The sequence below is a fragment of the Danio rerio genome, chromosome 25 (assembly GCF_049306965.1).
Source record: "Danio rerio strain Tuebingen ecotype United States chromosome 25, GRCz12tu, whole genome shotgun sequence".
Taxonomy (NCBI): domain Eukaryota; kingdom Metazoa; phylum Chordata; class Actinopteri; order Cypriniformes; family Danionidae; genus Danio; species Danio rerio.
In genome coordinates this window covers 29746589-29772338 of record NC_133200.1, presented here as the reverse complement: position 1 = coordinate 29772338, position 25750 = coordinate 29746589, and the positions used below count along the sequence as shown (strand labels likewise).

The following is a 25750-nucleotide window of genomic DNA, read 5'->3' as shown; positions in this document are numbered from 1 at the left end:
ACAGCAAAGAGACAGCAACATGGCGGCAACAACAAGTAATGATGCTAAAGGAAATCATTTGTTTCTAACGTCTTGGAAGCTGAAATTCACGAGGGTACACTACACCATGACTAAAAAAATGAAGTAATGTTTTTTACAGTTTGCTGTCAGTTTGGCATGTCAGCCATCTTTTGTTTTGCAATAAAATACCTGCACAATTTGCTACTTTTGTTTGCAAAACACTTTGAATTTTCCGTATAACACATTTATTAACATTTTATAAATATTTAAATTCTAGATTTACAAAAGTTTTTTGACAATTTTTTTTCTATTTTTTTACTTGTGGCTAAGAAATAGCTATTAACTTTTTTCTTTTTTTTTTTTTTTTTTTTTGCTAGGGCCAATGAAAATATTGGCTGGGCAAGTAAAAATCTGAACCAGTGGTCCGATTAGGCCTGTAGAAAAAAAATCCTTAGTGTTGAACCCTGTGTGGGTAAGAAAATTAACAGAAAAATGTCCCTTTAACTCTTCTGAAGTTAAAATATTGGTATTGTGTTGTGTAAAAATGAACATAAACCTGTCTGAACCATAGCACCTTTTTGTTGTTTTATGCGATTAAAAAAAAGATCAAAATGAGTTAAAGTTGAACACATGACTTTCATTTTTGTACACCCATAGAACATGAGCATCTTTCCCATAGATGTATATAGTCGATTGGAGCATATAAACAACAATTTTGCCCAAAAAAACTGCAGTAAAATCTTGACAGCATTTTCCTTCTTGCATTTAATACTTAGAATATTTTGTTTATAATGGTAGTTTGGTCAGATAGTTGGAGAAAAACACAAAAAAAAGATTACATTTTTTTTTAGCTTTATCACCCAAGCCCACCACCTTTTTTATATTCAGGAGTGTACATCTACATATATTTCCCCAAACACTCATGAATATTTTAAGGTTTTAGAAAAGCCTACCCCTTGTTTGACAGACTGGGAAAAGTCCTTGGCCAGTGTGTCAAAGAAAATGACGTTGATTGATGTATGTTCAGTGGTACTCTGAAGGGGGTCCTCCTCTGAGAAAGACAGAAAGCAAACAGCAAGGACAGAGTGAGTCTGGGTGTAATTCAGCTTTCATTTTAAGACTCAAAATCTGCAGGGCTGAGCGCTAAAATTAATCAAAATGAGTAAGTCTAAAGCATGCTTTGAAGAAGCCACTTCAATCTATCAAATTGGCCCCATATTGAGCTTCTTTTCTCCAGATACATTAAAACAGTTACTTAAAATCTTAATGGAGCAAAGCCATGCAGTCATGATGACAGATTTTTCAACACAAATTTGCTAAAGCCCAAAGCACCACAGATCCTTTAAACAGGATGAGAGGTGTGAGTGGCAAACAGATTGCGTGTCACTATTGACAAAAAAAGATCAGCTTGATAAGATGCAGGGTTGTTCATGATCTTTGTCTTTGAATTTACATTCAAATGGGGAAACTCACCTCTGATCTCAGCTCTAAGCATTTCCAAGCCATCTCTCTGTGCACAGGATATCACAGGACCTTTGCGAAGCACTCTAGCCTATGCAGAGGCAATGACTCATATAAGCACTTACACCTATAACTGAAAACCTGTAGTAACAAAGGGCTATGTTCCTACATGCTCAACAAATAGCTTTAAAGTAATTTTTTTATTAATTTGTTTATTTTTTGTTAAAGAGCATCTATCATGCCTTTCTTTTTGAAGATGTAAAATAAGTATCTGATGTCCCTAGAGTGTGTATGTGAATTTTCAGCTCAAAATACCCCACAAAATGTGTTTCTCTTTGCTCTTTTTAGGTTTTGATGTTAATTGTGCCATGTTGTTGACTGTAGCTTTGAATTGAAATGAGATTCCTCTTTTTAATAGAAGGTGGACCACTAGGGCCTATGTGTTAGAATAGTGGCAGACAAGACTATCATTACCTCTGTGCAAAACTGAAACCTTCAAAATAAGTGGCTCAAAAGGACTATGGTGTAGAGCTGAAGATCTTAATTTCTATCATTTTAGATGGGGTCGAGTCGGGGTCGGCCTTCAGCTCCAACTTGTGCGGCAAATAAATGGTCATTTGATGCACTTCGATTGGCGCGAGAAAGTAATCAAATCGTTTGTTACAATATCAAAACCCATCACTACAAAAGTGAAACAATTGACAACGGAGAAGTCAAAAAGAGCAAATTTTGCCAAGTGGGACAGGGAAAATGACAATGTCACTCGCACTATTAAAAATAACTGTTATGGAAAACAAGGTTATAATAGTTTTGGATTTTTGATTAGTTTATTTTCTATTTCGTTTTGACTTTTTGAGTTTTAATTAGTTTTAGATGTAGATTTCTTAGTTTTTATTAGTTTCTATATTTTAAAAATGTCTTAGTTTTAGTTTAGTTAATATTAGTTTCAGTATTAGTTTCAGTTTTTTTTCCTAAATGAGGATTTTTGTTAGGTGCAAGATTCAAAATCAACAGGATAAATCATTCATTCATTCATTCATTCATTCGCCACAGCAGAATGAACCGCCAACTTATCCAGCAAGTTTTCATGCAGCAGATGCCCTTCCAGCCCCAACCCTCTGGGATTTTCCATCTCTGGGAAACATCCACACACACATTCACACACACACACCCATGCACTACGGACAATTTAGCCTACCCAGTTCACTTGTACCGCATGTCTTTGGACTGTGGGGGATACCAGAACACCCGGAGGAAACCCACCGCGGACACAGAGAGAACATGCAAACTCCACACAAAAAATGCCAACTGAGCCGAGGATCGAACCAGCGACCCAGTGACCTTCTTGTTGTGAGGCGACAGCACTACCTACTGCGCCACTGCTTTGCCCTCAACAGGATAAATATTGTATAATAAAAACTCAGTCATACATTTTTTGAAAACATGAACACTATTATCTACCATAACCATCTACCCATCCTCAAATTCAAATACAACAGCCCACAAGACTGCAGTCTTAGGTACAATATGTGTTCAAGGCTGCTTCTGAGGTTAGGCAGAGTAGTGATGGGCAGGGCCGGATTTACCAATGGGCAATATGGGCACAGGTCCAGGGGCCAGTCCGAACTTAGATTTTGCCTACTCTTCATCACGAGGAAGACAAGTAGGAATCATTAAAATTTTAACCTCCCAGGTAGGAATCCCATTAATATAATTAACCTCCCAATATGTCACTGTCACTTTATCACAATTATCATGTTTACAAGTTCTTTTTGCACTATACTGTTTACAAGTTCTTTTTGCACTATACTGTTTTTTTTATCTGCACAACTCTGGTTTACTCTGCACTCATTGCTATATGCCCTTAATGTCACTGTATTGTTTACAATTTTTATTACATATGTATATATATTTTTTTAGACCACATTTATGTGCAATGTATATACTGTCAATTTTCTTTCTTTCTTTTTTTTTTTTCTTAAACTCTACTATTTTTTATACATATATATTTTATATTAATGTTAAGCACCTTGGGTCTGAGAGCAACGCAATTTCGATTCTCTGTATGTCTTGTACATGTGGCTGAATTGACAATAAAGCTGACTTTGACTTTGACTTAATAAGTGTGTGTATTATGGAGGACTTGAATTACTAGAACTGGATTGGAGAGGTGTTATCCAAATCATGTGCAATATAAGTTTTTAGAAGTTATACATTAAAAAATATCCTTAAATATAAATTTTAGTACTGCTTCAGTGAAGTTGAACAATTATATTAAAATCCATTAATTTCCCCTATAGTTGTATTAGTATTTTTTTTTCAAAGTGTTCTTTAAATGCTTTAAAAATAAGTTAAATCTTTGTAGACTAGAAATGTATGTACTATATATCATTACTTTTAAAAATGTGGGCAATACATTATAAATTAATTTTATTTAACAAATATTATATTAATATTATTTTTAATTCAACGATGGAGTGCGGCTAAAGGGAGCCTTTAAGACATTGTGCCCAGGGGCCTCTAAATTATTAATCCAGTCCTGATGATGGGAAGTTCAGATTTCTAACGTGAATGTTAGGACTCAACATTATGTAGTCAGCAACAGTAATTTCAGTCAGTTAAAACATCAACATGATCTGAATAATGTCTTACAGTAAAGTTTTGCAACCCAACTGAATCATGATTTACTTATTTAAATTCCATTACGATTGACTGTTATGAAATAAACTTGCGTTTTTCTCCAGATCCTCTCATTTAAGCCCTTGGTTTACCCGCGCTGCTGTTGTTCCAAGTTCAGTTCAGTCAAACAGCGGGCTGTACTGTTTTTGTTTGGTTCACTGAATCACGCATGCGCAGTAGTATCGGTTCACCACTTCTCAATGTAACGTTGCTGTTTTAATAACTGAATGAGAGTATATATTGGATTATTTAGAGTCAGAGGGGGGCATTAGGCTTGTTATAAAGTAAGTAGTTGGTGGATAAGTGCTTACTGGAGATGCGAATCGTATCAAATGATTCAGTCCGATTTGGTGAACAAGTTCAACCAGTTCACTTCTTAGAAGATTGGGTTAAAAAGATTTGATCGCGATATAGAATTAAAACCCATTACTGGGCACAAATGTGTTAAAAGTAATAGTTTTAAGTGTCTGTATTTAATGTTGTCACCGTGCTGCTGTCATGTACACACGTTGTTTTTTTCACTAGAACAACAGCGAGGATGACTGGAGGAGAGCTGGCTCGATCTGGTCAGTGGCAGCAGGATACATTGAGGTGCAAAAGGGTCAAACACAAACACCTGCAGCGCGGATTATATTTACTTCTAAAAGGCTTACAGTAAGATTATGTATTAAATACATTTACAAATACGAAAACTAAGGAGTTTTTTGCAATTGTTTTAGTTAGTTTCAGTTAGTTTTGTATGTACACAATATAGTTTCAGTTAGCTCTAGTTTTTATTTTTATTTCAGTTAACGACAATTATTTAACATTTTAGTTTTCGTTTTTTCGTTCGTTTTTATTAACTATAATAACCTTGATGGAAAATGAAATAAATGTTCTTGGCTGGTGGATGAACAAACAATCCTACTCAAAACCTGCAAAATTAGCTAGATCAGTAGTGCATCCCGGCAAGTAGTGGCAGCAGTGAAAGGGTGTTTAGTGCTGCTGGACACACAATCAGTGAGCGCAGGACCGTGCTAAAGCTATCTACAGTGGATTCAAAAAATATATAACTAAGGCCCCGTTTACACTAGTGCGTTTTAGTTTGAAAACGCATAAGTTTTGCTACGGTTACGCCATCCGTCCACACTACGTCGGAGTTCTCGAGCGCCGAAAACGGAGCTTTTTGAAAACGCTGGAGAGGCCGTTTTCATTCTAAAACGCTGCTGCTCCGTCTCAGTGAGGATGGGGAAAGACGGAGACATCTGAAAACGGAGGCGGGGCTGCAAACGTTCGCCTATCTGATTGGGGCTTTTCCTCAATATTAAGTAGCCCACACACAGTTCAGTCTCGCATCCTCTTCTTGTAAGTTAAGACTTCGCAAGTTTGATCAAGGCTGCAGTCTCCCCCTTTTCAGTTTGATATGGAAAACATACCGAGGACACGGGTAAATCTTCAAGGGGAACAGTGTACTTTATAACTTCATTCACATCACCTTGGCTACGTTGTTTCACTTTCTCAACAATAAAATGTAAACATGATTTAAGGAACTGCCTATTTTCTTTTTAATATTAGCAACTTAACAGACAGCATAAATGTTGAGGCGTCGTGCTGCATATATGGGCGTCATCTTCACTGTGTGGATATTTATAACAAAACGGAGCCTATAACAACTGCCTCCTTTCAATTTCAGTGAAAATACGAAACGCACCCTCTCTTTTGCTGAATATCAGTTTTTATAATCGATAATTATAAAAGTATAACACACAATAAGTTTAAACATTGTAGGAAATACAGATGAGCGATCAATCAATGTACCTGGATTAATCATTAACTTATCTTTGCGCTTAACCAAAACATGTTACCCGTGAACAAGTAACTTAATAGATTCCAATGACCAAAGTCAGGGAATTGGCCTATGTCGTTAGATAAAGACAACAACATGAATGAAATATCACGTTTAGCAAATATAGTGAGATTAGATCCAGCGGGAGATGCGTGATGAGCAATCCGACAAGCAGAGCTCTCATCTGGGTAGAAATGCTGGAGCGCTTGCCCGAGAGTGTGTGTGTGGTCACGTGATGTGCGTTTTCAGCGTTTTGGTGTGGACGGAGAGCTGTTCAGAAACGCTGGGTAAAACGCGAGTGTGGACGCGAATCGTTTTCATTCTACAATGCCGTTTTAAAACTAAAACGCACTAGTGTAAACGGGGCCTAAATATTAATGAAATCATAAATGCACAATGTAGACAGAGTTTATGCACTAATGTTGGCATTATTCTTTTATTATTCAGCTTCACTGTTGCTTTAAGGCCGGATTGTAAAGAAAAGTGGCAAAACAAATCTTGCAGAGCCTTTATCTTAATTTCGTTATTGCCAAAAGCCAGTCATAATTTAGAATTTATGTTAATTTTATGTTATTTGTTAAGAAAGACTTGTTTTTATTGGTTTGTGGGCTAATTTAACGGCTAAGTGTATGTACTGTACCTAGGGTGCTGAGAGGACTTATTTTATTTCTTTGTTCCAACTTGTAAGTGGCATATAGCCACATTTATTATGAATAAATTAAGTAAAAAAAAAACATATAAACGACTCATTCTTAAAAAAAGGCAAAAGAACTGTGTGCATTTAAATAATGATTGGCTGTAAACAGGTTTGGGCTTTTAAAAAGTTGTCAATCAAAGTATACTTGTCTGGCTTTGGTTGAATTCTGTCGGGCCTAACTTTTAAGACCTAATTACAGTTCTACTATGGTGTTCATTTCTGCATCCTAAAACTCAACATTTATAGCTCACCTCTTAGTCGCTGGCATTATCTTTAGCAGGTACAGTGCTACTCTAATGCTTCTCTCTCAGGAATGTCTATGCTAATGAGGGAGAGATCTTCACTAATGGGCAAGACTCTCTCCCCCTGATGACATCTACAAAGAGAAAATGTCAATCAAAGAGTTTCTGCAGACAAAGTGTGATGATAAAAATAGAATTAATGAATTTTTACCATTAGAGGCTGACTATATTTGCACATTGTTGCAACACAACTGTGTTTACATGCCTAAGAAAAAGATTTTTTGCATAATAGTTCCCCTATAAAATTCAATAGTATGACAGATCAGCTGATTAACTATCAAACTATTCGGAAGGATGAGAAAACAGAAACGTATTGAAAGTTTCTCAAAATAATTTTATAGAGCGGGGCACATCACATCTGTGCAACCGGTGCGTGAAAGAAGCGCTTGATGCATCACAAGGACACAGAGCGCAGCCCTCTGGTATTTGCAGGAAGAAATCAGTGTGTTGAGGATCAGTGCGTTGAGGATCTGTCTAATGTATTATTGAGCCTTTTCTAATTAAAAAATTTAGGTAGACCTACTTTGTGTGTGAAGAGCAGGAAAAGCAGGTAATAACCATATCTACTTCAGCGTTGCGAATGCGTTCTGCTGATCTAACAGATTTTTAAACAGATTTAGAAACAGCAATTAACTAATTGTTGCAGGTCAAAATTAACACATTCAATGCAAAACTAAATGCATTTCTCCACTGATTATTTAAAATAATAGGAACAAATTGTCTTGGAGAAAGTTTTTCTCGTTGTCATAAATGAACGTGACACACAGTTTGAATTGTGAATGAATGGAGAATGTGTTTGACAGGCGCAGTGGAGGGAAGTGCACATGAATTTAACCACGTGAATAATTATTTGTACTTCACAATAAACTATCCAATGGCTTCAGAACATTTGGGATATAGTAGGCCTACAAGACAACTTTCTAATGCATTATAATAGGCTACCTTCATTGCTTTGTTTGCTAACAAACACAAAATATGACACACGTGCAAGATCGGATTTGGATCGGTACCAGCTGGCCAATACCCGACCCAGCAAAAGTATGCGGTATATTCAATCCAAGTATCGGAATTGGTGCATTACTAAGCAATGCACCAATAAGGTCTGCAAAATATTGGAAAAATCAGACTTTGCGATATTTTGTTTTGCTGCATTATACAGTTGCGACAAGAAGATGATTTAAATAGCTCAATTTGGAAAGATTTCATATATTTAGATCGAGTGGGATGATCAGGTCTATTTCTATACAGTATATCTGCATAATTTCTAATAAAATACAAGCAAAAATAAATAAATAAACAGTGCTTTATAATTTTAACAGAATTCAAATACAGAAATTCAAGAACAATTAAATGTAAAAGAACACGGCTATCATTGTATAAATAATAACATTTATATTTAATAGTATCTTTTTAACTTTAAGTAATCTAATCCTGTGATGTGACTTGCAGATAAACAAATTGTGATATCGATGCTCAAACGATTTATTATTCAGGCCTAATATTTAATCAAAATTTTGTACTGATACACAGATGTCTTTTTTTTTTATTCAGTGGGTTTTCTTTTTTACCCAACTTTATATATGTAATCTAATTCTCTATTTAAATAGCAGCATTTCACCAGTTCCTAATGAGTAATCAGTAGCCCAGCAGTGCACAAAACATACACATACATGCATGCATACATACATACATACAGTACATACAGCTGAAGTCAGAATTATTAGCCCCTGAATTATTAGAGCACTTGTTTATTTTTTCCCCAATTTCTGTTTAACAGAGAGAAGATTTTTTCAACACATTTCTAAAGATAATAGTTTTAATAACTAATCTCTAATAACTGATTTATTTTATCTTTACCAAAATTACTGTAAATAATATTTTTAACATATATCTTTCAAGTCTCTTCTATACAGCTTAAAGTGATATTTAAAGGCTTAACTAGGTTAATTAGGTTAACTAGGCAGGTTAGAGTAATTAGGCAAGTTATTGTATAATGATGGTTTGTTCCTTAGACTATCGAAAAAAAATAGCTTAAAGAGGCTAATAATTTAGTCCATAAAATGGTGTTTAAAAAATTAAAAACTGCTTTTATTCTAGACAAAATAAAACAAATAAGACTTTCTCCAGAAGAAAAAAAATATTATCAGACATACTGTTGAAATGTCTTTGCTCTGTTAAACATCATTTGGAAAATATTTTAAAAAGAAGAAAAAAATTCAAAGGGGGCTAAAAATTCTGACTTCAACTGTATACATTAGGGCTGCTCGATTTTGGAAAAAATCATAATCACGATTATTTTGGTCATAATTGTAATCACGATTTTTCAAAACGATTATCAGTTAAAGTCAAAATTATTAGCTCTCCTGAGAATTTTGTTTTTTTAAATAACTATTTCCCAAATTATGTTAAACAGAGCAATGAATTTTAACAGTATTTCCTCTAATATTTTTTTTCTTCTGGAGAAAGTCTTATTTGTTTTATTTTAGCTAGAATAAAAGCAGCTTTAAATATTTTGAAACCCATTTTAAGGTCAATATTATTAGCCCCCTTAAGCAATATATTTTTTGATTGCCTGCAGAAGAAACTACTGTTATACAATGACTTGTCTAATTACTCTAATTAACCCTTTGAATTGCACTTTAATCTGAATGCTTGTATTTTGAAAAACATCTAGTAAAATGTTATGTACTGTCATCATAGCAAAGATAAAACAAATCAGTAATTAGACACATTATATCAAAACTATTATGTTCAGAAATAAGTTTAAAAAAACTTTTCTCCATTAAACAGAAATTAGAGATAAAGGGTTGCTAATATTCTGGAGGTATAATAATTCTGACTTCAACTGTATATATATATATATATATATATATATATATATATATATATATATATATATATATATATATACACACACATATATATATATATATATATATATACTTATTTTCCACCCTGCAAAGGAAAGAGAAATTAATACAATAGAATAAAAATATAAAACAAACTGTGATTTAAGCATCTTCACCCTAAGAAAAACACTTTAGCAACAAAAATCCTTCAGTCAAGAGCAGTAAGGAATGTTCTCGTCGTTTGATTAATGATAAAACAGGCGGTAGCATTTCGCACTGTCACTTTAATGGTTTCTCTTTCACGTGTCTTTTGATTCTCAACTCGTTTGTTTATTACGCAAATGAGGGTTAATATAAATAATCACTAATCACCGCGTTTTGACACCTATTTGACCATTAAAGAGCTCATGTTAGGATGACTTTAGATGTCTGCGCTCCTCTGCTCGTCTCAGTGTGCGAATGAGACTGAATGCTGACCGCGTGCTTATGCGTGTGCGTGTGTTGCACACAAACATAAGCACGCGGTCTTTCGCGCTTTTGGTAGGCTATATGATGCTAAAATTGTTTATCTCGATTAATGGTTTTTCATAATCGTTAGAAGCCATTAATTGCACAGCCCTAGTATACATATATGCATACATACATACATACATGCATACATGCATACATGCATGCATACATGCATACATGCATACATGCATGCATGCATGCATGCATGCATCAGGGGGTCAAACTCAGTTCCAGGAGGGCCGCAGCTCTGTACACTTTAGTTCCAACTTTAAGGATGTACTCACAATAGCAGTAGCAAAGCGATAAGCGGTCGTTCATCCACTGAGAGTGAGCGACGTCTGGCGACAGGGCCCTTTGACAACTAGGTGAGCATGTCGAGCGATGCAACAAACTTAGGAATCCATCAGATTTATGCAAATGAAGAGCGACTTTCTTGAGCTACAACCAATAGGAGCACCAGTAAAGCTCAGAGGTCAGTTGTATTCTTGATGCTGTAGACCTACACAGACCTGCATTTGCAACAGGTCGCCATTCAGAGCGACAGGCAGATGCAAAGCTGCTGCAAGTGTGAATGAGGCACAATTTGTGTAGCATGATGACTTTCATGAACATTTATGAGCATCAAAAGTGATGGCTCTGTTCAGCAAAAGACTTGTGTGCACCGCGATGCAGACAATTCGATAACAGTTTGGTACTAATAGATCATAACCGGTTATTACGTACTAATGTCATTTATCTCCTACGAGTGATGTCACGGGAGAATATATGGCGAAGGAGGCGAGGACGAGTAAGTAAAACACTCCTACTACCGATAAAAAAGCAGATAATTGTCCAAAATTCACTGCTTGTGAGTTTACTGGACAGTCTTTTACCGACACTGAAGGTAGTATACAGCACATGAGCCGCTATTTCACAACTAAGGAAAAATGCTGCAAAATTCCATTTTTTTTTTTTTCGAACACAAAACCAACTTAACCCCGCTGAGAAATACGTGTCATATTATTACAATTATGCAGCGTTTTGACCGCCTAATACTTAATTTGTTTTAGACATGTAAATACACACAAGTACTAGTAAAACAATATATTTAGAGTTTGTAAAACACAAGGAAGTCTAACAATCCATTCAAACATATTTTGCAGAGGTGTTTTATTTATATCAGATACACATTACACATAGTGAAAGTAACTATAAAGTTGAATCTGCTCTTCTCTAAGTTCACCAGCCACTCACGCATACATTTGGGGAGTAACTGGTAAATTTACTTGCTGAATCCCACGTGTTCTGCTTTTTATGAATAAAGCAAATGTATGGCTGCAAGTAAACATGGCGACACCCATCTCACGTTAAAGATCACAATCACTTACATGTTTATGTGAACTGGTAAAACTTCTGTTTGAGATTAGTTCTTTTTAAGATTATTTTTCTTAACCAATTCACAAATAATTTAACTTGTTTTAATTAAACAATCACTTAATGTTGATGTGATTTTTTTTCAGAAAACAAGAAGTAATTTCTTATCCTATTTCATGTGTCTATTATGTATCTTGATTTTAAAATAATTAAATATTTGTATTAAAAACAGGACAAAACTATTTGTTTTTTTTATTTTATAATTTTTATTATTATTATTATTATTATTATTATTATTATTATTATTATTATTATCATTACAGCTCAGGGATGAGTTTCTTTTTTTTTAATAAACGGTTGGAAATTGATGTTTGTATTTTATCTGATTTATTTTTTAATCTGAAAAAATAATAAACAAATTAATCAATTATTAAAATAAACGTTAGTTGCAGTCCTACCCGCTGGTGTGTTCGTGAGGTAACTTTTCCTCTCTTCGCGACTGATCCAGAAACGAGCGTGCCATGGTGCGAGTTTTCTCCACTGCATCTATTACGGATTACCCGTGATAACCGCGCATTATGCACATATAGACTGTAACCACGGCTGTTCTTCCCGTATCACTCATCGGTGAACAGCGCTTCTGTTTTTAAAGCTAATCGCAGTCCTTTCTGTTGAACGGTTAAAGACAATTACCAATCATAGGAGTGTAAGAACTCGATTGACAGCGCTCAAAAAGCAAGCTGGATAATATTTACATTAGTTGATTTGCTATAAATGCTCATGTTGTCTTCATGTATTTGAGTTTTGTTTAAAACATTCTAAAAGAGTGTTTTCTTTGAGCAGGTAAAATTAGTGATTAATAAAAATTAGTGCTGCACGATTCTGGCAAAAATGTGAAACACAATTTTTTTGTTTAAAATAAAGATCACAATTCTTTCTCACGATTTTGTAAACGTAAAATAAAGTTTAATATGATTAGCCTATTATTATTGTTAATTCTCAAACATATGGTAAAACAACAATAATAATATTAGGCCTATGTTTCGGTCTACTGTTGCTTAAAATGCAAAATTTTGTATTATGGTGGACTTGAAGAGACTTTCAATATGTCCTGTTTGTTAATTCACAGTAAAATGATGACATCAGAATATAACTATTCATAATTTTAAAGTTTATTTATTATGTTTAAGACATGTGCTTGTCATCTGTCATTGACAACATTATTAGGCCATTATATTTCTATTATATATAGGCTAGGGTTATACTGACACAGTAAACATTTATTTTTATCCACAACACTGTGTTTGCTATTAAAGAAAAAACATATCAAATGCTTATTGTAATCATAACTCTAAAATGCGAAATGATCATTTAAAAGATGTGCGCACAGATTTAACTTTCACATCCGAGTGCGGCTCATGGTTGCAGTCACTGTGAGAAAAAAAAAACACATACATGCAAATCAAGCCTTCCGCACTATCGCTCTGTGCAACATACTGAACGTTATTTACAACTTTATTACCTGTAATTTACAGCATATGCAAGTTGTGTTCACTAAAGTAGGCGTCATGCGTGCATGTGGGCATTCTCAGCAGTAAACAAACAGTGTGTCAGCTCGCGTGCGATTTCGCGACCATGAATACATCATTACATGAAGACAGAAATGACATTTTGGGTGAACTTTACCTTATAAATACAGTATGTGACACTTTTAACATAATTTGAAGTTGTCAATGTTGCTGTGAAGACTTGTGTGGCCACCTTTTCTTCTCTCCAGACCTTGAAAATATAATTGGCTAATTTGTAGAAAAAGCTAAATTAGGATCGTGTGTAGGGTCGTTATCTTTTTCGATTAATCATGCAGCCCTTGTTCATATATCTGACTGCTTGTATTAAAGCACAAAATTGTATTACAAATAATATATACACATTAATATATTTATATATTTTCATACAGCTTTTTGATGTGTTGTGAAGCAAAAATTGAATTATGTATGGAAAGCATCGTCAATGCACCGAGATGTGCAGTGTTTTCGGCGTCCATGTTAACAGATTAGAGCTTTCATACCGCACGCAGCAGCGCGTCAGAGCGAGGCGTGAGCGTCGCTAAAGCAGCAGTGCAGCGATAGTTTCGGCGCTGGGTCTATTGTCTATTTTTGACGCGCTGTTCACGCTCAATTAAAGTGACAGTGCATTGATAATGACCAAAACACATTGAATGACAGTAAAAAGTAGCAATTTTACCCAATAAATGCGCTAATAATGTCAAATGGTTTATATATAGTCATTCAAATTAACTTAAAACGATTAAAAACGGCAACAAACATTTATTTAGGCCTGAACTACAAAACCAAATGTAAAACAATTTTAGTATCAGTTTTGCTTAAGTTGCACACTAGTGTTGTAGGAGAGGGGAAATAGAATATTTACGGTATTTGTAGTCCATAGCGAAGTGTATTGTGGGTAGTGTAGTTCGAAATGCATGCTGGATTGTGTGAGCTCGCTGTGTTCTGTGCAGCTGAGCAGAGGAAGAAAGTTTTAATCGGCTTTGTTCTATGTTCACTCGAGTTATTTCTACCTGGAGCTGTTTGCACTGAATCTGACAACACGAAAATAAGTAAAAGAATGGCATGCATTGGTTACTTTTGTCCGTCTCATCCTCTGCACAAGCATGAATTAACGAGCTGTTATTCTGCCGCTGGACATCACTAAAGCTGAGAAAGTAAAACTAGTTTGATCATGTATAAATATCATTATAACTATACTGTATAAATAATATAATAACTAGGTCTACAGCAACCTGATAATCAAAAAACAAATGACATGATATCACAGGCGATTGTCTTCTGACAGTAGACACTTCTCATATAATTTAGCTTGAGAAGCATACAGTACTATTTGATCTATAAAATTTGTAAAATTAACATTTGCAGGTTAAAGAAACAGCATAGGAGGGGCCTTGGTGCAGATGAAAAGTTTAAAAAGTGTATTTGTATATAGAGAGACACGGGTAACTAGATGCTGCCGAAGAGCTGCACGCCGCAGACGCAGCTGGTGTGAAAGGCAAATGCCTGCGTGCTGCTACTGCTCGACATACGCGCTGCGCAAGCTCTGCTCACGCGCCGCTGACGCTTGCGGTGTGAAACAGGCGTAAAACTTAGGCAATGTTTGTCCCAGTATGCGTGTCAAAAAGCGGATGAGTCTAAAGCAATGACTGTACAACCGAATTGTTGCCAGACGTTTGATTTTGAGAGGATGGGCCATCCTTTATTTCAACTCCACTCATCTTGGTCTGCTAACATTACTGCTGCTGCAATATGAACTCACGTGCGACAGCAGGTGGAACGTAGCTCACGTGCAAACAGCTCAACTAATAAGAGAAAACGGACGTCGTATCGTAATGAAATCGTCATAATGCCACGATGCATATTGTGACATTTTTGCATCGCAATAAATCGTACAACGATAAATCGTTACAACCCTAGTCTTTTATAATAAGGCACCGATACCGATAAAGTACCGAGTTTCGGTACCCATCCCTACAGTTAAGGTAGCCTGTGATTGTTAAAGAGAAACCAAAGATAGCAACATCAAACCTTAACACATCTGTGTGAGGGGTCAGAGGTCAGTGTGAGTTGTCCAATAGATGTGAGTTGGAGACAAGAAGGGACCTTGGTGTCTAAGTCAGATGAATTGTTGACTTTTTCTACAGGCATGCCTTTGATTATATCTGTAAAAATACAAAAAAGTAATTGATATACGTCTATATATACACATATATGTTGACAAGTAAAAAACAGTCATAACTTGGATGGACTAAAGCAGCATACCACATGTTAAAACCTTTCAGAAACGGTTAACATAACCAAAAACAGATATGGTTGGCTAATTAAAAAAGCACAAGCAGCATACAGTTGAAGTCAGAACTATTAGGGTATTGTGTGTAGAATTTTGACAAAATAAATTAATTGAATCAATTTTGGAATAAGGCTGTAACATAAAAAATGTGGAAAAAGTGAAGCACTATACTTTTTGGATGCACTGTCTCTATTAAATTAATGTTTATTCAGTTATAATAAAGTAATTTAATAAATACATGCATATCCAATATCATTAAGCACACTTTTTTGCAATTATTATCTCCAACAATTATGCTTTAGCATTGGTTGATTATATAAAATGATGTGTCTTTGTTTAAAAATTTTATGCAAAAGAGCAGGAACTAATCACACAGAAAAAAGCAATCATCCAACATAAGTACTGGCATCATGCAATGTTTGAGGCAACATTTGCATCTGCGAATGCTGCTTTTAATAGAATAAAATGATTAAAAACCCAATAAAGACACACAAAGTATTTACACATGAAGTATTCAATTCTTAATCTAAGTATTTTGAATTCTTAACCCTATGCACAATGCTGTACCTCATAACAACATCAAACGATGAAACATATTTACACCTCTAAACAGGAAGAGCAGCAGAGAGCTGGAAGTGGAACCAATAGGCTAAGTCTCAACTCCCTTGACAATGGCAACACACAGATTTGAATGTATCTGTTGAGAACACCACCTGACTAGTGGTCCCCAGATAATTCATGTTTAAAGCGAGAGAAAGAGTGCGCTAAACTGAGTGGGCTTATGGGTAATCCATCTTCACTGACCTTGAAGAGTGTTTTTTAAATAAAACTCAACATGATAATCATGTGTGAACGGAAAGTCAACCCCTGACCTGACCTGACCTCTCATTCCAATGAAAAGCGGATAAATCCAAACAATTTCCACTTGACTGAAAGCAGACTCAATGAATCTAAGAGTCGTTTAAAAGGACTGAAATTAACTCTGTCAGGTGTCACCTCACCTTCATTCAGAAGTAGAGAACCGTGACAATCATCAGTGACTGAACTAAACTGATGTTCAAATTCCTGGTCCCAAATCAGTCACTGCAAAAAAAATTGTATTTATAAGGCTTGGCATCGCGAATACATTTCTTGCAACATCCAGTTACTCGCCCCCAGACAACATACGGAAGACATCATTACACAGGGCATCAGGATGAACCGTAGTGATGTTGTTAGTGCTTATGAATATTCCTACGCATTTCTCCAAGGCACTCCAAAAAGGAAATTGAAACCTCCAAAGTGGAACGGAAAGGAACTAAGCCTGCACAAAGTGAATTAGGCTTTTCTGTTAAAAGCACAGAATTCAGCAAAACACAGAAAAATCAATACATGGTGTGTCTAATTAATTCCTGAAGGGATTCCTCAACTCCAAACAAGAATTAATTAACCCAGACAAGACATTATTTTGCCCTTTCTAAAACCAGAACCACAAAACCAAAAGATTCAAAAGGAACTTCACCAATTAACACCATAAACACACTAGGGTTGTCCAGCCTGATCTCACGAGAAAACGTAAGTATTTTATGTTTTGGCAGTTTAGTGGCTAATTCGTACGAATTCGTACAAGTTCAGTCGTAAGAAAATGTACGATTTTAAAAAGGAGGCGTGGCACCTAAACCCAACCGTCATTGGGGGATACGCAAATCATACTAAAATGTACGAATTATATCGTACGAATTTGTACGAATTAGCCACTGAATGAAAAAGTTACGAATTGCCGTGAGATTGTGTTGGGTTGTCGCTATACCGTTAATTCACATTATGATACTATACAAGCTGAAGTATCGTAATACCAAGTAGGGTTAGGTGATGTTGACCAATTTGGTCTTGTACGATGTCTATTGTAAAACATTGCGATGGACGCGGCATCGTCGTTTTACGGGATGGTGAATTATTTATGAAAAAATAATTAATTCATAACAAACTAAATATTTGTAGAATACCGTTTGAACTACCTGACTCGCAAGTTCTTTGTTTTACCATAGCCAAATCATAAATAAATAAAGATAAGTTACACACAAAATACCACCTGTCAATCACTTTTTCCATGGGACTCTGGCAGAGTGATCTGTGTCGTTATAATGGCGTCGACAAACTTGGTAAAAAAAGTGCACAATCAACAGGAACCAACCAACAGTATCTGAGGTTTTCACAACAAGCGTGAAAGCAAAAGATTTAAGCAGTTTACCGATGCTGTGATACGTTACCTGATAGATTAAAAAACAGAAGAGTCGACTCGTTAGATATATATACACACACATACACACACACACACACACACACACACACACACATATATATATATATATATATATATATATATATATATATATATATATATATATATATATATATATATATATATATATATATATATATATATATATGTGTATGTGTGTGTGTGTGTGTGTGCAGTGAACTAATTAATTATTAATAAATAATTCATAACGGATTTATTATTTGTAGCCTACCATTTTAACTACCTGACCCGCGTGGTCTTTGTTTTACCCATAACCAAGTACTAAATAAATAAATATAGGTTACACACAAATTAACACTTTGCTTCTCTATCACTTTTTCCGAGTCCAAGGGACTCTGGCATGAATAAGCAGAGTGGTCTGTGTCGATATAATGGCGTTGACAAACTTGGTTGGTAAAAATGCACGCGTATGCTCAATGAGTTGGCGGTTCATTCCATATATATATATATATATATCACAATGCTTATTTTTTATATTAGGTCTTTAGTGTTTACTGCTGCTAAGTTGTTCTTGTTTTTCATAATTATTTGACTTTTATTTTCTTGCGGAGTGTCGATGTAACTTAATTTCATTCTGCAATGCGCATTACATCTACAATGTTCTGAATAACAAAATAAAGGAAACAGGAAGCTTAAGACAAGATATCTCCAAACTCAGAGGATGGAACCTTTGAAGCCACAGCTGATATTGCGATATTGGTTTAATTTAACTGACAAATAATTTTTAGATGTTTTTTGTCATCCACACTTTTTAAATCTTTCTGATGTGATAAAAAACAGCAAGTCAGCAAGAGAAGTTGTTTAAAGCTGAAGTTGAACTGATAACTGCAGTAAAGTAGTTTTATTAAAAATAAATTATACTTAATTTCTGCAAAAAAAAAAAAAAAAGTCTCCTTGAAAAAATAATTAATGCCTACAGAATGGAATTATATTAATTAAATGTTACTGTGGTGATGAGGTGGTGCAGTGGGTAGCACGTTCTTTTAACAGCAAAAAGGTCACTGGTTCCAGCCTCAGCATTGTCAGCTGGCATTTCTGTGTGGAGTTTGCATATTCTACCCATGTTCGCGTGGGATTCCTCCGGGTGTTTCGATTTCCACAACACTCCAAAGACATGTGGTACAGGTGAATTGGGTATGCTAAAATTGACAGTAGTGCATGAGTGTGTGAATGAGTGTGCATGGATGTTTCCCAGTAATGGGTTGTGGCTGGACGGGCATCCGCTGTGTAAAACATATGCTAAATAAGTTGGCGGTTCATTCCACTGTGGCGAACTCAGATTAATAAAGGGACTATCATTTAGCCAAAAAGCAAATGAATGAATGAAATGTCACTGTCTTCGTGCCATAGTGTCTATGTAAAAACTAACAAAGTCTATAAATACATATCTTATACTTACATCTGACTAACAACTTTCCACATATTGTTTTGGACCAAAATATCCAGTGAAAAAAAAAGCAAAATGCTTAAAGAACATATCAATGCGACTATACAAACGTCTGTTAACAAAACGCTTCAGTAATAATGCCAACATCACAGCAGCTAATGTTAGAGAAAACAGCTCCTCTGGCACATTCAATACAGCTACAGCACATGCTAAACGATAATGACAGCGAGGGAAAGGAGATACGGATAATTTATTTTCTCTGAATCCACGGTGAGGAAAAGGTTGTTTAGATGCAATGACTGTTGGCCTTTATATGTACCTACGTTAATACATTGACATTTGTGTAAACAGCATCTGACATTAATGTCAAAGATATTAAACTGATCATAACAGTGAAATAAAATCGCTCGCGTTTAACTATGTTCACTTTAGTAAACAGTTATCACTTATATTTCCGGTTATAGTCTATTATATTTATATAAAAGCTCAAGATACTGCATGAATATTTATTATAGCTTAAGTTTGTTTGAATGCATTTCTTTATGCCAAGCAAATGAAGCTAATGCAGAGCCAGAAAAAGTGAAACAGATGTAAACAAGTTAGCTTTTGCTCTCGCTTACTCCCTGGTTAAGTTAATCAGTGCAAGCGATCTAGCGTTTTCATAGCACATGAAGTCGTGCACCTTGTTATTTTCTATCTGACAGCTGAAAAGTACTGCATTAATATAATATGTCAAACTCACTGTGCTCTCAAGTACTGCAGGACAGAGCTTCAGCTTCCTCCCCTAAAGATTTGAACGAGCGCTAAGTATACCGGATATTACGTCACGCACATGGTAAAGTCTTTATACGTGAATATTTATGTATTTTAAGACAATGGTATTTTATTGACCCTGAATACCTTTGCTGAAGTTTGAAAAGCAAAGGGAAAATAATAAAATGCCACAAAAGATATAACGTTATGTGTTTACATTGCCTTTTATAATTTGCAAACTGTGAAATCACGTGAAAAATCTATCACAAATATTGCAAACGTTAGATTTTTGCATGTTAAAATAATAAAAACATCCGAAATTAACCAGGGTTGCTGGCACAAAATAATAATACTAATAAAATAAATACATTTTTAAAATACACAGCTGTATTTAAAATCAATGTCAAATGTGATCAAATATTTATGATATACTGTAGACTCACATCGAGGTTTTGATATGAGTTTCGACTCTTCACAGATTTTCATAGATTTTTTGGCCATATATTGCCCAAAGATTGCCCATAGATTGATTCTATTTACTTACCATTTTATGTAAATGTAAATATATATTGCTTTTTTTAGGATTATATGAGTAAATATACTCCTATTTAGTTTGCATATTAATGTAATTATTATTATTGAATATCATTCAAATGTACACTATAATTAAAAGTTAAAAGTTTGAGGTCAGTTGGCCTACAATTTTTAAATGTAAAAGCTTATCCTGCTCACCAAGGTGGCATTTGTTTCATACATATTTTACAAATTCTAAAATTGTGAAAATTTATTGCACTATAAAATAACTGTTTATAATATAGTTAATTTAATAATTTATTCCAGTGATTTTGTGATGAATTTTTTAGCTTCATTACTCCAGTCTTTAGAAACACATGATCCTTCAGAAGTCATTCATTCATTCATTCATTCATTCATTCATTCATTCATTCATTCATTTTCCTGTCGTCTTAGTCTCTTTATTACTCCAGGGTCGCCACAGCGGAAAGAACCACCAACTTATCCAGCAAGTTTTTACGCAGCGGATGCCCTTCCAGCCGCAACCCATCTCTGGGAAACATCCACACAGACATTCACACACACACACACACACACTCATACTCATACACTACGGACAATTTAGCCTACCCAATTCACCTGTACCGCATGTCTTTGGACTGTGGGGGAAACCAGAGCACCCGGAGGAAACCCACGCGAATGCAGGGAGAACATGCAAACTCCACACAGAAACGCCAACTGAGCCGATGGTCTTTTCGGCTTATAGCACCTTTATTAGACAGAGGTTACCATTGCATCTGCAACATCAGCCTGCAACATCAAGCAGCGTAACGAGAAGTTTTTAACGTCTAAAAATGAATGGAAGTGAATGAGACAGGAAAATCTCGAGCCAAAAAGATTCAAATGGCTGCGCCCACTCGTCGGCAAAGAAGAAGGTGAATAGCGCGTGTCTTTGGAATGTGGGGGAAACCAGAGTACCCGGAGAAAACACACACGAACACAGGGAGAACATACAAACCCCACACAGAAATGCCAACTGACCCAGCCGAGGCTCAAACCAGCGACCTTCCTGCTGTATGGTGACAGCACTACCCACTGCGCCACCAGGCCACACATTATTATTATTATTATTATTATTATTATTATTATTATTATTATTATTAATGGTATTAGTAATAAAAGCAATAACGACTGGACTAACAATTTCACTTGAAACTACATACAATAAGTAATGAATAAATATTTATCAAATAAGTATTTAACAATTACATGTTTTAAATAAATTTTGATAGTTACCACCTTGGTTAACAGATTCATTTTCTTAAAAAAAAAAAAAAAAACATGAAAAAAAAAAAAGACCCCAAACTTTTGACCGGTAGTGTATATACGATTTATAAAGCATGTGAAGTAATATTTTCTGGATAGATTTATTAGATATATGACATATATGATATCAACTGTAAACTGTTGGTATTATAACAAAATGGAAGCAATTTGGAAAAGCAGAGACTCAGCCAGCAATTGGTGGGCCATGTGAAATCATAGGGTACATCCAAAGTCTATAACTCGTGTAGGTACTAAATTTGAATTTACCTTAGGCCCGCTGGTTCTATTGAGTTTGAATGGAACTCTGGACATATCACATCCACGATTTGTCATTATCGCATGAACAACACTTCACTTCTTTCCCATTCATAAATGCTCTTATGTTGTATTATGGGATAGTGTAGCGTCCATCGGATGCACTCTGCATAATCTTGCCAAATATAGTAGGCTCTTACTATTTTTTGTATACTACTTGGTCTGCATACTGCTTTTCACATATAGAAAGGGAAGGATGCAATTTCATACACAGCCATAGGGCTGGGAAAGTCTGGGTCTGGCAGCTGACAGTGGAATGGTAATCACCTTACTGTATTGCATCAGATGTAATGTTTGGTGGAGGGGGATTATGATGTGGGGTGTTTTTCAAGATGGGATATGCCCCTTAGAATCAGTTAGAGGAATCCTTAGTGCTTCGCTATCACAAGACATGAATGATTTCATGCTGCCAACTTTGTGGGAACAGTTTGGGCATGGCCCCATCGCATTTCGACATGACTGCACACCAGTGCAGAAGTTTGATGCATAGGAAATTGACTGGCCTGCATAGAGTTCTAACCTCAACCCCATAGAATACCCATAGGATGAGTTAAAGTGAAGACTGTGAGCCAGGTCTTCCCGTCTTACATCAATGCCTGACCTCGCTTCTAGAAGAATGGTCAGAAATTCACATTAACACACTCCTGAACCTTGTGGAACGACTTGCCAGAGGTATTGAAGCAGTTATAGCTGAAAAGGGATGGGCCGATTCCATAGTAAACCATACTAATTAAGATTAGGATGCCGTTAAAGGTGATGAGCATGATAAGAGCGATATGTAATGCGTACATAAAGTGTTTCCAAAAAATGATCATTTAAAATCCTAAAAGTTCTTTAGATTCAAATGATTTGACATCTAATGTTTCTTCTGATTTTTCAAATAATTATTTAATCAATTTAACACTCAAGGTTCATCTGTTCTGTGAGTAACTATATTTCTGAGCATTTTTTAACAAATCACTGTGGAAAATTGAGTCTTGTACTAAAGCTGGTCTCTGCCTAATGTCATGTTGCCGCTGGTTACTTTCCTGGCACAGCTGCATTGAAACTCAAAGATACTGTGAAATCCTATGAAATGTCAGCCAGGAAGCACCTGCCCTCCAGTGTCCCACCTGCTCAATACCGAATCATGTTCCTTTGTATTCTGCAGAGTCCAGGATACCTGTATGAGTGAGCCAAGAGTCCCAATGATCACTCTCAAGGATGTTTCCGTGCTCAACAAAAAAATTAAGATTATGTAAACACTATAAGATTCTTGGACATCTGTTTAACTTACTTCAAAGACCATGACCCCATTAGATTGAGGACACAGAAGGCTGCTTTTTTAGATGAACAAATAATGTGTAAATTGGACACTTTTCCAGAGGACTGATCAAATTTCTCATCAGATGTGTTTGTAATTTACACCTTTCATGACCAGGCATGTTAAATGTAATTTGCGCATGTGTGTATGAACAGATGAATTGCAGTAGTGTTGCAAGAGCACATAAATGCATTTAGCTACCATTTTTTATGAGCTGAATTCAATGAACTGAAACATTTTCTATTTTCAGAAATCATTTAAACAGTTTATTTAACTAAAATTGACATCTAACAACTTTCTATTTTCAATAAATTAATAAAAAATTATGTGGTGTAAATGGTGTAAAGGTCCTTACAGTTGACAAACAAGACAAAATTCATTGATCTTTATTTCTGTAGAGCAAAAACAGCTCAACATAGATGAAGTTCTAGTAAATTAAAAGTGTAGTTCAGTTTATTTGTCATTTTCAGTTTAGTTCAGTAATCAAATGTCACTGCTGAAAGCTGAAACACCAAAGAATAACTCTTTGCGTAGCTCCTCTAATCCCAAGCCAGCCAGAGGTGACACTGGCCAGGAACAAGCCACCAATTGACAGAAATAAAGAAAAAAAATCTCGAAAGAAACCGGGCTCTGCTGGGCACGACCATTTCCCCTTTGGCCAAATATCTTGTGCAGAGCTGCAGTCTGGACATCAAAGGCTTGAGGACAATAAATGTGGAGAAGCGGCAGGTCTGAGTAGCTCACCGGCCGGTATTGAGACTGGCCTACACAATCAATTGCCATCAGAGACTTTTCTGTCACTGGAGTCTTTGCAGGAATCAGTCTCACAGTCTCAACTCATTGATGACCATGACGGCCATCTGCTCAGGATACTGGTCAGATTGCTGATTTTGTAGACCTTGGGATAAGGCGAAACAGACGTAGGTGCCAACAGACGTAAGTGTAGATGCCATTTAAATTATAATGTATTTCTGGGAAGTAATCTTGACACTGGTTGTCCCAGTAAATGCAGCCTAAATTTAAAGGATTTGATTTTCAAAAGTTTTGCATTTGTGTTTTATGAGTATGCTATAGAGATGTGTCTCTTTGGTATTCTGTGAATCATCAATTGTCCAGAATTAATTGAGCATAGTGGACATGAGGGGCTGTAATACAACAGGAGTTTACTCAAATATGGGGAGCTAAGCCATTCAGCGCTTTATGGCCAATATAAGCTATTAAAAATTGTTTAATAGTTAGCCAATGCAATGCTGAAAGAGTTAGACTAATATGATCATATTTTTATATATAACTTTTTTTTTATATTTAATACTCTAGCATCTGCATTTTGAACTAGCTGAAGGTTGTTAATTAAACCTACAAGGCAACCACCTACTAAAGCATCAGCCTACAATAGTCTAACCCCAAGGTCATGGAAGCATTCAGTTGAAGTCAGAATTATTAGCTCCCCTTTGATTTTTTTTTCTTTTTTAAATAGTTCCCAAATTATATTTAACAGGGCGAGGTATATTTCACAGTATGTCTGATAATATTATATTTTCTTCTGGGGAAAGTCTTATTTTACAAGCAGTTTATACATAAACACTATTTTAAGGTCAAAATTATTAGCCCCTTTAAGCTAATTTTTTTTTTTCAATAATCTACAGAGCAAACCATCATTACACAATACCTTGCGTAATTACACTAACCTGCCAAGTTAACCTAATTAACCTATTAAATCTTTAAATCTCACTTTAAGCTGTAGAAGTGTCTTAAAAATGATCTAGTAAAACATTATTTACTGTCATCATGGCAAAGATAAAATAAATCAGTTATTAGAAATGAGTAATTAAAACTTTTATGATTAGAATGTGTTGAAAAAAAATCTTCTCTCCATTAAACAGAAACTGGGGATAAAATTAACAGGGGCTCTAACAATTCAGGGCAGCTAATAATTCTGACTTAAATTGTAAATACACTTTTTGTGAGGAGATATAGATGTAACTCCGCCAGTCCTACACTGTTAACCCTTACTGTAGATTATGCAGTAAATAACTGTAAAATAGCCAGTGTTTTGCTGTAATAAAAGGAAACAGTATTTTACTGTAAAAGGAGCAGGATTTGTATGAAATTTTGTAGTGCAAAGAATAAATTACAGTAATTTACTTTATGTACCCATTACAGATAGTTACTGTGATAATAAATGGTAAGTTACTGCTCAACCATTATTACCCCATGTACTCTGATGCTTTATGTTGCCATATATATATATATATATATATATATATATATATATATATATATATATATATATATATATATATATATATATATATAT

At 35.2% G+C, this 25750-nt stretch overlaps 1 protein-coding gene across 40 annotated transcripts in view; it reads right to left on the bottom strand.

Annotated features, from left to right (window-relative positions):
• pot1 (protection of telomeres 1 homolog) overlaps positions 1–20009 on the bottom strand; it is an 86251-nt gene extending 66242 nt beyond the window's left edge. For 6 of the 40 annotated variants that reach the window (XR_012399920.1, XM_073942185.1, XM_073942191.1 and 3 more), the window contains exons 1-2: positions 19966–20009; positions 15273–15406 (exon numbers count right to left, since the gene is read on the bottom strand). Coding sequence is in view for 28 of the 40 variants with exons in the window: in XM_073942185.1 (XP_073798286.1) it covers positions 15273–15392 (120 nt within the window). In the remaining 12 variants the exon portion in view is untranslated. 40 annotated transcript variants of the gene reach the window in all.
• Between the last annotated feature and the right edge of the window lie 5741 nt (positions 20010–25750).